General features: G+C 45.5%; 1 protein-coding gene, 1 non-coding gene and 1 pseudogene across 3 annotated transcripts; 2 read left to right on the plus strand and 1 right to left on the minus strand.

Annotated features, from left to right (window-relative positions):
- LOC107974697 (high mobility group protein B1-like) overlaps nucleotides 1-1,077 on the minus strand; it is a 66,083-nt pseudogene extending 65,006 nt beyond the window's left edge.
- A 107-nt stretch (nucleotides 1,078-1,184) lies between these two features.
- On the plus strand, nucleotides 1,185-15,030 carry ZBED3 (zinc finger BED-type containing 3). 2 transcript variants are annotated; one of them, XM_016953114.4, is made up of 3 exons: nucleotides 1,194-1,440; nucleotides 9,862-9,996; nucleotides 10,696-15,030. In XM_016953114.4, exon 3 carries the CDS (start codon nucleotides 10,713-10,715, stop codon nucleotides 11,415-11,417), a length of 705 nt encoding a protein of 234 aa, XP_016808603.1. In that variant the 5' UTR covers nucleotides 1,194-1,440; nucleotides 9,862-9,996; nucleotides 10,696-10,712; the 3' UTR covers nucleotides 11,418-15,030. The 2 variants fall into 2 exon arrangements, with proteins under 2 accessions (XP_016808604.1, XP_016808603.1); XM_016953115.4 differs by lacking the exon at nucleotides 9,862-9,996 and having other exon boundaries at nucleotides 1,185-1,440.
- LOC112209380 (small nucleolar RNA SNORA47) lies at nucleotides 8,019-8,156 on the plus strand. The gene has a single exon (XR_002944114.1). It is a non-coding gene; the product is annotated as a small nucleolar RNA SNORA47 (small nucleolar RNA).

Here is a 15,030-nt window from a genome sequence, read left to right on the forward strand (position 1 = left end):
GTGCCACCCCTACCACGTAATAAACACCCCCAACCTTCCCCCAACTCCTCTACTCCCGCCCCCACCCCGGCATTCACCATCCTTCAAGTCCATGTGTGACCTGATTCTTCTGGGAGGTGAGACAAGAGCTGAGATACAGAAACTGTCACACTGACCCTCTGCGCTTGCAAAAAGGCAGAGGGTCTATTGAGCTGGTTAACACTTAAGCCGTCAGCTGATGGTAAGGCTAAAAGAACACACTGTAACACACGCCCATTTGGGCTCCGGGAATCACGGGATCCTGCCCCTGGACACTGCCGTGGGGCTGGAAGCCCAGCGCCCCAGCTTTTGCACCCTGGCTCCTGCACCCGTCCGTCCGCATGCTCCACCTCCCATAAGGGGTTTCAGCAGGGCAGAGACCGAACACACGAGCCACACCCCTGTTGCATGTCCTGCAAAGGGCGGCGGGAGGGCGGGGGCCGGGAGGAAATCAGGGAACTCTCCTGTTTCATTGTCACAAGACTTGCAAGGCTTCCTTAAGAGAGGGGTACACTTCCCCACCCACTGATAGCAAGTTTTGACCAATAGAAAGTGAGCAGAACTGAGGCATGCGGAATGTGAGTTTGGAAAGCAGCTTGTGCCAGTCATGTACAGGAGCTAATTGTTAAATTTCCAGGAACTTGGCAAGCCACTTGTTGGACTGTTTGTAGCTTGAAATCGGCCATTGTGGGAGTATTTACATCATAGAAATAGCAAACACTACAAATCTGGACTTCCCCCTTCTCCCTCAAAGTTGGTTTACCAGCCCAGCAGGGAGCATGGCCCAGAAAAGTTGACCTTTCAGCCTGGAGTGAAGAAAACTGGTGGAGTACTGCCAAAGCTCCCTGCAGCCACAGTAATTCGCTTGACAAATGGACCTTTAAGCCACTGAGTTGCAGGGGTTGTTCGTTACCTGAGCATCATCTAGCCAAAGCTGGTACACCATGCTGGTGTTTTGGTGAACACCAATAAGCGCCGCCTTCATCTGTCCCAACCTAGGTTGGAGGGATTTCTTCCAATAACTTGTGACATCATGCGCCTACAGCCTGCAAGGATGCAAACCGCGCTCTGAGACTCAGGCCCGGGAATTCAGGTCTTGGAAGGTTAATGCAAAGTTGTAAAAGAATAGTTACATTTCAACCACACTCAGCTATTGCGTCATCTTAAAACCCTGGCCAACACAAATCTGTCGCTCGCGATCCTTGGCGGTTTCAGAGCGACTCCCCTACCGCTTTCGGGCGAAGGCCACACGTGACGGCCCCCCTTTCCCCGCAGACATGTGAATGCAGCGCTGTGTCTTTAAGGGGCACGCGCGGAGGTTTTCCGTCCGGGACAAAATGTCAGCGAGGCGCCTGGAGGGGGATCTACCATCCCGGACTCCCGACCCGCCGCCGGCTCCGGCCGCGTTTCCCGGGTAAAGGGGTGAGTGTGGGCTTCCAGACTCGGTGGCGAGGCGGGCTGGGCCGGGCAGCGGGGAGCGCAGGTGAGCAGCGACCGCGGACGCCCCTGCCGGCCTCCCTGGCACCCGCGCGGGGCGTGCCCTTCGCTGGGCTGCCCTTCTCCGGGCCGGCTGTCGCGACTGTGAGAAAGCAGGTGGGCCCGGGATTCTGTGGCAAGGGCCCGGGATTCTGTGGCAAGGCCCCGCTCACCGTCTTCCAGTGCCTCATTCTTGCTCCTTCCCTGCACTCCCCTTTCGACAAGCTTGTTCGGAATGTGGAAATTCGTCACCACTCTCCTGCTCTCCCTTTATTAAAGTTGTCTGATTACAGTCTTTTCACTGGGCAAGTGGCTGGGCGCCCTGCAGTGGGCTCTTTCTGTAATTGGGACTTGCTTGATGTCGCCCACTTTCGGAGGGAGAAAGCGAATGCAAGCCAAAAGCTTACACCAGAATCCCCACCCCTCCCCCACCCCTCATGGCCCCCAAACAAAAGAATTTTCCGCTCCTTTCGGAGTCCGCTGGAGCAGTTTCCGTGATTTCTTGCACTAACCAAATGCCCGAGGCTTAGCAAAGCAAAAACCCCCTTGAAGGAAAAAAATAAATACTTACCACTAGTCGAATTTCTAATTAGCCAAGACTACAAAGATAAGGTGTTTAAGAGAAACAGTTGTAGAAACAGCTTAATACATTGACCTAATTAGGGTAATTATTTTCTGCTGTTTTTATTCATAATGCTGACACCTTTTGGAGGCAAGAATAGCTTGAGGCAGCCAAGAATAATAATAAAAAAAAAAAAGTAGACAGCAATACGTATTATAAAAAGACCAAAAGCCCAAGCCAGGTAATTCTCAATTTAAAAATTAAATTAAAAAAATCTTTGAGTCACAAAGGCCTTCAAAGTAGGGCAGCTTTAAATTCCTATAACTCAGATTAAATTATGCATTTTTACAAGATAAAATGGATCACCACCTTAATCTTTAGGACCATATCTATTAAGCAAAGTAATGCAGGCCTGAAATAAAGGTCCACTTTAAGGGCAGAACACTTCACAATTTTCATTTTTAAAAGTGCATTAATAGAGAGAGAGAGTGCTTCTCTGCCTTTTAGCTAATGGTAGAAATATCTAAGAGTTTGGCTTATGCCATTTAGGAAACAACTCTGATTCACCCCTTAATTACCTGTGAGTCCAGTGTATTTTTTACAGTCCACATATAACCTTTTTCTAAATTTTTACACATTTTACCATTTATTCCCCAACTCAGGTTTTACAGTTTGGAGGCATTTTTACTTGTCTTTTAACTTCAGCTAAGCCTTCAGACTGGTGATTCCAGACTAATTTTTCTAATTGTCTGGATCTGTTTATAAATAGATTAATATATGGCAGTAAACTAATATTTCAACAGAGATGGACGGATAACAGATGAACTGTGGTTTTCTTGACACTTCAGTTGTCAACTCTAATTACTTGTATTAATTATTATGCTCTGCTTTCATTAAAGTCACTGGTGGATGAAGTAAAAGAAAATGTTTTTAGTGTTTCCACATATGTCTGTGTGAATTTCACGTTAGTGTGAATTTCTCATCTAAGATCCAGGCTCAACCAACATATATTGATTTAAACTCTGCCTGGTTAACCCAACTACAGTAAGTAGCCTTGAGTATGGAAGGACAAATAGAGGTGTAATTAATCTGCTATGTCCTTTTGAGAACAGTGCCTGGTTCTTTGGCCTTTAGCCTGCCAAATATTTTTTATGTGCACAAGCTTAAGTATAAAATAATACAATTAACTTTTGTAGGTGCTTTATAGGATGAGTCTCAATATTATAGTCATACCTTGTGTATATGCCCATATTTATACAGATTATTCATCCAGGTTTTGATCTCTTCCTTTATTCTTTATATTGGTATTCAGGGACATCATACTGAGGAATCTGGGATTTAATCTGATAGTTCATCAGAAGGATAGAACTTCTTCAGAAATTGAGTCAAATGGAGAGATAATTAATGTGAATTTATTGTCTTCCACAGGCTTAGATTTAAGAACTCCTTCCAAATAATGGATACTCAAATGAAACTCAGCTATAGCAAGTGCAGAGGCATGGTACCAGCAACACTACTCTCTCTCCTTCCTTGAAATATCTAAAATCTACATTTGTCTTTTCAGTTTTTTTCACCCTGAAATTACACTCAAAAATTTCCACTGTTAATTTCATGTTAGCAGTGCTTTTATTTAGCTTCAAGAAACTTTCTTTTAAAATAGGAGCTTGGAAGCCTCGTTATACAACTGAGGAACTGGAACTTCATTAGAGTCGAGTACTAAGGGTAATGTGTTTTGGTGATGGACAACAATGCGTTTGTGCCCTGTGGGGCATGGGAGGGGAAGGGATGCTGAACTGCATGAACTTTTGTGTTAGGGCCCCTAAGACATCAGCTCCCAGGAGCTGCCCACGCCCACCCCTTCCCCAGTGGAGATTATGTGACGGAATTCACCCGAAGGAGCGAGCACTGATTTCACCTTTACCACAGTGTGTTAGTAATCTGTTTTCGCGCTGCTGATAAAGACATACCCAAGACTGGGCAATTTATAAAAGAAAGAGGTTTAATGGACTTAAAGTTCCACATGGCTAGGGAGGCCTAACAGTCATGGCGGAAGGCGGAAGGCGAAAGGCACTTCTTACCTGGCTGCGGCATGAGCTATAATGAGGGTCAAGCGAAAAGGGCTTCTCGTTTATAAAACCATCAGATCTCGTGAGATTTATTCACTAGCACGAGAACAGTATGGGAGAAACCGTGCCCGTGATTCAATTATCTCTCACCAGTTCCATCCCACAACACGTGGGAATTATGGGAGTAGGATTCAAGATGAGATTTGGGTGGGGACACAGCCAAACCATATCACACAGGTATCAGAATTATTGTTGGAAGCATCTCTTTCCCAACCAGACCGTACGCTTCCTGAGGGCAGAGACTATGTGACGTTCCTCTTGGAATGCTTGGCAGAAAGCACGCACCTGACCTTAGCAGGTGCACAATGAGCATTTGAATGAGAGTTGGATGGAGTGGATGGATGTAAGCAAAATACTCATTCATCGGCATCTTTGTGTTAGTTTAAAAATTTTTTCAAGGAAAAATTAAGGGAGCTTTTTTCATTTTCTTATTAGCTAACCACAGAATTAATGATATGCATTCTCATTGGGTATTTGGTAAGGAAGAAATGCGTTATCACAGGGCTTTGGCTAATTAAACCTCCCCATTATCTTATTTTACCCTAGTGATAAATAACCTATTTTGCATGAAGTTCAATTTAGGAAGTGAAAATAAATTTAAGGGGTAAGGGTCTTGGATCTGTTACTCTTTTTTATTTGCTCTTTGTAGTCAATTCCCAAGGGGATTCCTCCAACTTAGACTACTTACTCTGTTGAATAACATAATGTCAGAGGGAAAAACAACTGCCTTTTAGCCATTAAAATCTTAACGTGGGCATGTCTGAGCAGTAAATATCGGTAGTTTCTTTATTGTTCATGTCTTAAATTTATATAACACCGGAGAGTCCAACAGTGACATCATTTGCACTATCTATGATCTCAGCCACCTGTTTAGAGGCAAATAATCTTATTATTTCTCTTGACAGATGGGAAGATTGAGACTCGGGTGGGCGGGGGCTAAAGAAACAGAGTCAGGTTCGTTTCACTTAATGCAGCATCCCCCAAGTGTCTACCCTGTGCCAGGGAGATGAATGGGATGAGCTCCTTTTCCATGACATCCTGGGTGTGAACACAGAATCTCCTTCTGCAGAGCACAGCAAACCACGTGACAATGAGCAGCCTCACATGCTGGGTTTCCTCCTCCAAGCGGCGCAGCAGTGGGCTTCCCCATGGGACTGTCCCACCAGCCTCCACAGTTAAGGCTGGGCTGGCCCTGCCTGAGCTCACATGCTTGAGGAGCCAAGGGTTGTTTTGCTTTCTTGTTTTTGTTTTTTGTTTTTCTGAGACGGAGTTTCGCTCTTATTACCCAGGCTGGAGTGCAATCGTGCAATCTCGGCTCACTGCAACCTCCGCCTCCCAGGTTCAAGCGATTCTCCTGCCTCAGCCTCCCGAGTAGCTGGGACGACAGGCACCCGCCACCGCGCCCAGCTAATTTTTTGTATTTTTAGTAGAGACGGGGTTTCACCATGTTGGCCAGGCTGGTCTTGAACTCCTGACCTCAGGTGATCTACCTGCCTTGGCCTCCCAAAGGGCTGGGATTACAGGTGTGAGCCACCACACCCAGGCCCAAGGGTTGTTTTATAAAATTATTTTTTATTTACGTAGAGATCCTGTGATATACACACTTTCCCTGAATGTATACACGTGATCACATGCGTGCTTTCTGAGTACCTCATTGCTTTTACTTTTGTGTTTACCTCTTCCCCTTCTCCCTCCTTGCACATCAGTTACCATTGCCTCAACCATAGTATCTCCTTATTTTTCTTCATCTATAGCTATATATCGCCTCTACAGATATGTATATTACTTAATAATAGTGGGATCATATTATACACTCTTCTGCATCTCTCTTTTCTCCCTGAACAGTTCCTCCAGATATCCTTGTAAGACACTGAACAGAACTTCATCCTATTCCTCTTTAATGGCTGTATAATATTCCCTGGTATGAACATATGTTATATACTCAGCCATTTTCCTGGTGGTAGGCATTCCCTTGCTTCCAGTTTCTTGTCATTCTACATGATTCTGATGTAGATTCTGATGTCATTCTACATGAACATCTCTGATACAAGACTGTGTTTATTGGTGCTGATAGTTCTATAGAAGAGATGCCCAGGAGTAGAATCTCAGGTTATCTTTTTTTTTTTTTTTTTTCAATACAGCATTTTGCTGTTGTCACCCGGGCTGGAATGCAATGGTGCTATCTCGGCTCACTGCAATCTCCACCTCCCAGGATCAAGCCATTCTCCTGCCTCAGCCTCCCAAGTAGCTGGGATTATAGGCACCCGCCACCATGCCCAGCTAATTTTTGTATTTTTAGTAGAGACAGGGTTTCACCATGTTGGCCAAGCTGGTCTCGAACTCCTGACCTCAGGTGATCCACCTGCTTGGAACTCCCAAAGTGTTGGGATTACAGGCGTGAGCCACCGAGCCCAGCCTCTATTTTTAATTAATATAGAAATTGCAGCTGGCCCTATCACACAGGTATCAGAATTGTTGGAAGCATCTCTTTCCCAACCAGACCGTACACTTCCTGAGGGCAGAGACTATGTGACATTCCTCTTGGAATGCTTGGCAGAAAGCACGCACCTGACCTTAGCAGGTGCACAATGAGCATTTGAATGAGAGTTGGATGGAGTGGATGGATGTAAGCAAAATACTCAAATTCATTGGCACCTTTGTGTTAGTTTTAAAAAATGTTCAAGGAAAAATTGAGGGATCTCTTACTTTTCATTTTCTTCTTATTAGCTAACCACAGAATTAATGATATGCATTCTCATTGGGTATGCTCACGACTGTAATCCCCGCACTTTGGGAGGCCGAGGCAGGTGTATCACTTGAGCCCAGGTGTTCAAGAAAGACCAGCCTGGGCAACAGAGACCCTGTCTCTACAAAAAATACAAAAATTAGCCAAGCATGGTGGCATGCACCTGTAGTCCCAGCTACTTTGGAGGCTGAGGTGGGAGGATCACTTCTTGAGCCTGGGAAGCAGAGGTTGCAGTGAGCCATGATTGTGCCACTGCACTCCAGCCTGGGTGACAGAGCAAGACCCTGTCTTAAAAAAAATTTAAAAAAAAAAAAAAAAAGAAAGAAAGAAAAGAAATGGCCAGAATGCTTTCCTGAAATCCATCCCATCTTCACTAGTAATTGAGGAGTGTGCCTTTTCTCTACCTCCCTTGTAACTTTGGCTGTTAGACCTCTTAATGTTTCTTGGTGTGATGGATGTAAAATGATACCTTATTGCTACTTTAATAGCATTTCCCTGAATATAAGTGATGTTGTGCACCTTTTCATAAATTTCCTGGCCAGTGGAGTTTGCTGTTAGGTCATTTGCCTACTCATATTTCTCGTCTGTTTTTCTGTCGGTCTTTTTGTCTTTTTATTGTGTTTGAAGAGCTCTTTGTGTGTTACGGTTGTGGCTGAAGTGTCTGAAGAGGTTTCTCTCCCTCCACATTGCAGGGGCAGCTGAAATGCACTCGAGTTTTTTGTTTTTTGTTTATACTTTAAGTTCTAGGGTACATGTGCACAACGTGCAGGTTTGTTACATATGTATACATGTGCCATGTTGGTGTGCTGCACCCGTTAACTCGTCATTTACATTAGGTATATCTCCTAATGCTATCCCTCCCACGCCACCCCACGACAGGCCCCAGTGTGTGATGTTCCCCACCCTGTGTCCACGTGTTCTCATTGCTCAATTCCCACCTATGAATGAGAACATGCGGTGTTTGGTTTTCTGTCCTTGTGATAGTTTGCTCAGCTAACCAGGCTGTTACGGCCTGTGGCCATAGACTGCTGGTCACTCAGCAGATAATGAGACTGAGGATTGTATTGAGCTAGAATATAGCCGCATGATGTGGAGGACTGAGAAGGTGAGGCAGTTTTGCCCCGTGCTGCCTTCCACCGGTTAAGACCTCCAAAATCGAAGGGCTGCCCAGGCAGAGGATGTCCCCTTGCCACCCTTGGAGGGGCAGCGCTGTGCTGGCCGACATTTGTGATGCAGCCTGTCCCTGGCTCAGATGAGGCTTCCACTAGGTCAAAGGGATTAAGACATCAAAGTCAGTGCTTCTCACCCTTGTGCCCACTTTAACTCCTAACAGATGGCATTCACCTGTGCGACACTCCCTCTGGGCATTCCAGTTTTTAAGGAAACCCAGAGAGGTAAAAAGCATGACAGTAATCGGTCACCTCTGGCACTATCAGGGGCACATCAGTAAGGATGACTCTCAGACTTTGGCACAAGTAAGAGAATCTGCGGGTTTATGTGCAGTTTCCAAGCTTTGGCTCAAGAAAGCATATCAGAATGCAAAGCAATACTCTTGATGTTATAGGAAACGTTTACATCCCTTTTAATTTATAAAGTAAATTAGTCGTAAAGATTCATTATAATAGTCTCTGCACTTTTGTGTTTGTCCAGTAATAAAAAAGGACCTCAGGAAAGATCAGATTCAATATAGAAGGAAATAGAAATTTTAAAAAAGAAAAAAGTATAGGAAAAATTTTAGGTAAAGTTAGATAATTAAAAATGTTTATAACACTTAAATCTTACTCTGTTTAGCAACCATAATGTTATATAACCATAATATTTACTGGCCATAAAAACACTATTCTTGAAGGTGGTCTGTAACTCCTCATCCTACTTTCTCCCACTTTTGAGACTTTAGCAATGTAATACATCTCTTGGGGGAAAATGTAGCCTTTAATTTCTAAAGATTTTCTATGCTAATTGCTCTTTATCATAAGTGACCATATTTAAATCAATGCCTGTGTATCAGAAGATATGTAAATAGCCATTTCTTTGTTAGAAGACGCATGGTACTTGTCTTTTTTGATGATTCTGGTATATTTGTTATCCTTTTAAAAAAATGATATGTTAAATGTCATACCTGATCCGGAGTGGACTTGCTTGGTGGGAAAAAGAATACTTAGGTTTAGAAAAGTACAGTGCGTCTGCAACAAGACTATTAGCAACTGAATTCATAGTTTACACTAAATGCTACTGTAACTATAGCAGCTGATTTTTCCTATTCTCATCTTTGTCTTCAGTTTTTCCCAGTTGTGTTTAACAAGAAAGATTCTGGAACTTTGTCATCTCCATGGCTGCTGGTTCAAAATCTGACAGTATGAGCAGCATTGATCTCACTGTGCCTGGGTCTCACCTTGCCCTTGATTTTCTCCCTAAGTTCTCAGAAGAGCTCAAGAAGTCTGTCATGTGTTTTCTTCTCATTGTTTTTCAACTTTCAAAGCAAATTTATCTAGAATCACACATTTGGTCCTTTGTGAACTTATTTCCTAACGAATAAACTTCACCTTTTTCTGTATTCCCTTTTCTTTAATAGGTTATTGCAGTAGTGAATTAGTTTCCTAATAAAAAAGACTGTGCAATGACATTGCATTATGTTTGGATCCTTTTAACAGATTTTGTGTTGAACAAAGCAAGACGTTATTTTATTTCTTTTTCTTCCTTAATTAAAAGTATTGAGCAAACTTTGTATCTTGCAAATATGTAGAGGGGATCTTTTAGTTAGCACAAACAATAAAGAAAACTAATTTTATTTGTTTTATGCCTTGGGTATCTATGAAAGGGTTAGAAAAAGTGAACCAGGGCATGGCGCTGCTCAGTATTTCTAGTATCTGTCTTTAAGGTGGTTTGAATGCATTTCTTTCACTGGCCTGCCTGTCCTCTGAATTTACTCCTAGCACTGCTGATGGTTCTTCAGAACTCAGGAATCGTGTTGCATGCATTGTTCCTACCCACCTGAGATGGTTGGAAACCCTGAGGCAATGACAGGGACCCCAGAATCCTTGGGAAATTACCCACTGTCTAATTTAAAGGTAAAAATTTAGAATGCTGCTTTGGATATTGCTATTTCCTAAATGTGCATATCTTAAAAGCATTGCTTTCAGTACTGCCGATTTTCTCATAAGTAGATTGTTTTTATAATCACAAAAACATATTTTTATCTTGAAAAACATACAGTCTTTGAAAGCTTTTTAAAAGGCTGTTCACCACTGGCTCTTCCACTCCTTAAGTTTAAGAAACAAAATTTTCATTCCCAAAGCTGTCTTTTCTGGTCATTGCTCAAGTGTGCTGTGCAGCACCCAGAGAAGACTGCATAAGGGAGCCTAGCTGTTATTCTGAAGACAGTACCTTTTTTTATTGTTGTTGTTGTTATTGTTAAGAAAGCAGAGACTAGTTAAAGCTAATACAGACACAGCACGGAGTTAGCTAGTTCTTTCCGTTCAAGCAGCTTAGCTTCCCGCTATTAGTATAAATACTTGTTGACTGGGGACCCACTTGATTTCAAAGAGGATTCCTAGTATAGGAATGGCTAGATATTTTTAACAGTTTTTTCTGAGGAATCAACACTTAATACTGAAGATTAATTAGAAAGAAACTTAGACTATCTACACACACTATAGGCTTTTTATCGGTAAGAAAATGGAGGGCAGCATGGTTTCTTAGGCTAACTGTAGTCTAGGAGCTGTGTGCGTGATCCTAACACTCATTATTATTCTTCCCCTGCTCCCCAGCGTGCGGGCGCCGCAGAATGAGGAGTAGCGAGCCGGCCTGCACCATGGACCAGGCCCGCGGGCTGGACGACGCGGCGGCGCGGGGCGGTCAGTGTCCGGGACTGGGGCCGGCGCCGACGCCGACGCCTCCCGGCCGCCTGGGGGCGCCATACTCCGAGGCCTGGGGCTACTTCCACCTGGCGCCGGGGCGCCCCGGGCATCCGTCGGGCCACTGGGCCACCTGCCGTCTGTGCGGGGAGCAGGTGGGCCGCGGCCCGGGCTTCCACGCGGGGACCTCGGCGTTGTGGAGGCACCTGAGGAGCGCGCACCGGCGGGAGCTGGAGAGCAGCGGCGCCCGGAGCTCCCCACCTGCCGCGCCCTGCCCGCCGCCGCCCGGTCCCGCTGCGGCCCCCGAGGGCGACTGGGCGCGCCTGCTGGAACAGATGGGCGCGCTGGCCGTGCGCGGCAGCCGGCGGGAGCGGGAGCTGGAGCGGCGCGAGGCGGCCGTGGAGCAGGGCGAGCGCGCCCTGGAGCGGAGGCGGAGGGCGCTGCAGGAGGAGGAGCGCGCCGCGGCCCAGGCGCGCCGGGAACTGCAGGCCGAGCGGGAGGCGCTGCAGGCGCGGCTGCGGGAGGTGAGCCGCCGTGAGGGCGCCCTGGGCTGGGCCCCCGCTGCGCCGCCGCCGCTCAAGGACGACCCCGAGGGTGACAGGGACGGCTGCGTCATCACAAAGGTCCTCCTGTAGGGGTGTGGCCACTTCCCCACCCCAGGACAGCGCTTCTCCGTCCAATGCCAATGCCTTCAGACCCCGCTGGGACCGAAGCCGTAACCGAAGCCAGGCCCGCAGCCGCTACTCACTCGGAAGCTCCAGCTAACTGTAGGATCTTCCACACCCTAAGGCTTCAGCTTGAGAAGCACTTCGAAGCCAGAGCAGAACCAAAACTCACTTCCATGGGGTCACCGGGGGTGCCTGGGCGGCCTTTCGTGGGCATGCACGCAAGGAATTGGGGTGGCACACGGGACACCCGAGAGCTCCAGGAGCCCCGTGAACCCAGACCACCCAGTGCCATGGCCACTTAGGGCTGGGAACCCGAACCTGGTGACTTTGAAAGGTTAGAGCTTCATTCCATACCAAAGACTTATCACACCATGTGCCTATACACCCAGCAGCCCAAGGTGGAGGGTGCGTGGAAATGAGAAAGCTTTTTACCCCCCCCCCAAAAAAAAAGAGTTCCTAATGCATAATCTGCCCAACACCAAGTTCTGAAGGGTGGAGGAGGGACGTCCCCTCTAGTTTCCATGACTGCTGTAGACCCGCATCATCTCTAGCCCTCATCGGGGCAGTCCCAGAGCCCGCTTTTTTACGGCCCATATTATTCAACCAATACCAGGTGCACTCTGTCTCCCCTCGGCCATCCTTCCCTTGCTTCAGACCTAATGACAAGTGTGGCACATATGTCTACTTTCAGGCCTCACATCTGCCACCTTAGCAAGACATCACCTCATCCCCTTGTCACTAGGAAGAGGGTTTCTTCCCCACATGTCGTCATAGTCCTCACCTCTGGGCTGAAGGGGAAAGCATCCCTCCGCTTAAGGCCACATCTACCTGTCATTTTCCATCCCATTCCTCTCCCACGTTTACTGGGTCTTTCCTCCTGTAGTATTCCCCCTTTCGCTGTCTCAGTCCCTCCCTTTCCCCCAGGCTCTTCTTCCTCAGCAATGTGCAGTCTCCCTTTCTTACTGAAAAGAAAGACTTAACCCAGAAGGGCCAACAAGTCCTGGCTGCCTATCCTTCCTCCCCAGTTTTTACTCCCTCACTCTGGGTCAGTTTTCTTTTCTTTTTTCCCATATATATATATATAAAAATACTATAAGTTCTAGGGTACATGTCAGTTTTCTATGCTTCACTGGACTATTTCCAAGCTGCCACAATCTCTCAGTGACCAAATATGATGATCTATTTGCAGCCTTCATTTTGCTTAATCTCTCCCTTGAAATTGCTCTCTTGGTAGGTGGATCCTGTTTTTCCTTCAAAGAATTCCTTTTCCTGTTGCATACTGGTTCCCAGTTTTTCCATAGGCCTCTTTTTTTTCTCATTTTTTTATATTGAAAAATTCCACACATCCAGAAAAAGTTGAAAGGCTAGCACAATCAATACTCAGATACATACTCTCCACTTGGATTGAATAGTTGTTAACATTTTGGCAGATTTACTATTCTCTCTACCCCATGCATGTGTACATATAATGACATTTCAACCCCTGAGTATTACCACATAGATTTCCTGAGAACAAAGACACCGTTCTACATGATTACATTAAGATAATCATGCCTAAAAATATCAACAGTAACTTCTTTATAGCCTCTAATACAGAGCCCTTAATCAGTATTCAACAATTGTCTCCAGAATGTTCGTCTTTAAAAACAACAACAACAACCAGGTCCCATCAAGGTTCATACATTCTTTTGGTTTCAACTCTAGTCACTTTCAGTCTACAACAACCCCGACATATTTTCCCATGATACTTTTTCAAGCATCCAGGCCAGCTGTCTTAGCAAATGTCCTCTGTTCTGGAAGTGTCTGCTTCCTTAGGCTTATGTCTACACTCCACTCATGGCTCATATCCCTGCAGAGTTGTAATCTCCTCTGGGCCAGGGACTCCTGAATATCTCCAGGCCGAGTGTTCTCCCTGGGCCTGGAGAAAACCTTCATGCCCAATCCCTTGCTGCATGTCTCCACCCCTCCTTGCACATCCTGCCTCTATGAGTGGAAGAGGCAAATCTACTCAACCCCGCATCCCACCCCTCACCTGATAACTAACATTTACTGGGCACTAACAATGTATCAGGCACATACTACACACTTAACATGCATTGCTTTCACATACCAGCTCCATGGTAACACTGCGCTGGCTTTACAGCTAAAGAAACTGAGCTAGAAAGGGGTTAAGTATCCTGTACAAGATCACAGCTGGCCAGCAATAGAGGTGGGGTCCCACTGCAGACAGTCTCCCCCACAGATGCCATGCTCCCACTGTACCACCATGTACTGCTTCCTGAGATCTCTGCTTCCTTCAGTCGACCCAGCTGACACCTGTTTCCTTCCTAACTCCAACTAATTAATTCCAGTTAATGGAATTGACTGGAATTAGTGACATTAATATTTACTGAGCATTCCCCATGTGTCATCAGAGCTGTGCTAAATGCTTTACAGGAATGATTACCTGCCATAAAGCAACCCTATGACATAGGTGCTACTATGCCCATTTTGTAGATGAGACAGGTTCAGGGGAGTTAGTATCACCTTCAAGTCATACAGTGGCTAAGAATCTGTATGGGGTTTGAACTGTGGTCTCACTGAATGCTGGGCGCCTGCTCTGCTAAGTCTATTTCTACAAAACATTGCACTGCCTTCCTGTTGCCTGCCAAGCTCAGGGCCCATTTATCATGCATCTTCCCATCCTTGTCTCCCCCAACTGTCCCTTACCTGAGTCACAATTTCGCCAAAGCCAAAGGGATTGTCCTAAGCCAATGCTGATTTATTATATCACTCTTCCTGCTCAAAAGCCCCCAAGATCACCTATCAATCACCTACTTATTAGAGTGCAAGCTTTGACTCTGTCACCTGGCATTCAAGTCCCCCTCTGCCCCCATGCCAGTCTTATCCCCTCCCCTACATATGCCCTATCCTGCAGCCAAACTGGACTCTGTTCTTCCTGACAAGACCTGGTATTGGCATCTCTATGCCTCAGTTTGCCTTCCCTCCACTTTAAAAAGCCTCTTCAGTCTCGATACAAAAAACATCCCACACATGTTCTAAAACCATGCTTTCCTTGATTTCTCCTCATGTCAAGACATTTCTTACTTCTCTAGTCTCCTAGCATTTTGTGCCTCACAACCCTCAGGACAGGCCAGCTAGTGTATGGCTGTGGGTTTTTATCTCACCTCCCCTGCCTGACCCTGAGCCCTTGTGGGGAGTATACTCACCCTACTCCCACAGTGCCTTGCATTCCGTAGCTGCTCAGTACATTAACCCATTCAATGTCTTTAAGATTTTTACAAGTTAGTTTTCCTGTAATTACTAATCATTTATCTTTAATTCTGAGTAAAATTCACAACAACAAATACAAGGAAATAGTAATAATTTTTTAAGCTGTTTAGTCAATAAAGATTTAATGCGTCAGTTATTGGACTGTTTGGTTTGAAGCCAATCAACCATTCTGGTATGTAAATCTACTTTTTTATTATACAAGTAACACAAAATGTATTGCCTCAGTCGAGGAAGAAGAACAGAAAAAAACAACACCCCAAAATCCTGTCACCTCTGTAAAACTGCTATTAATTAACATTTTAATATA

This window comes from Pan troglodytes, chromosome 4, assembly GCF_028858775.2.
Source record: "Pan troglodytes isolate AG18354 chromosome 4, NHGRI_mPanTro3-v2.0_pri, whole genome shotgun sequence".
Lineage (NCBI taxonomy): Eukaryota > Metazoa > Chordata > Mammalia > Primates > Hominidae > Pan > Pan troglodytes.

Excerpts from the sequence above, each read along its gene's own strand:
- ZBED3 (XM_016953115.4), top strand. The coding sequence starts at position 10,713 with ATGAGGAGTAGCGAGCCGGCCTGCACCATGGACCAGGCCCGCGGGCTG.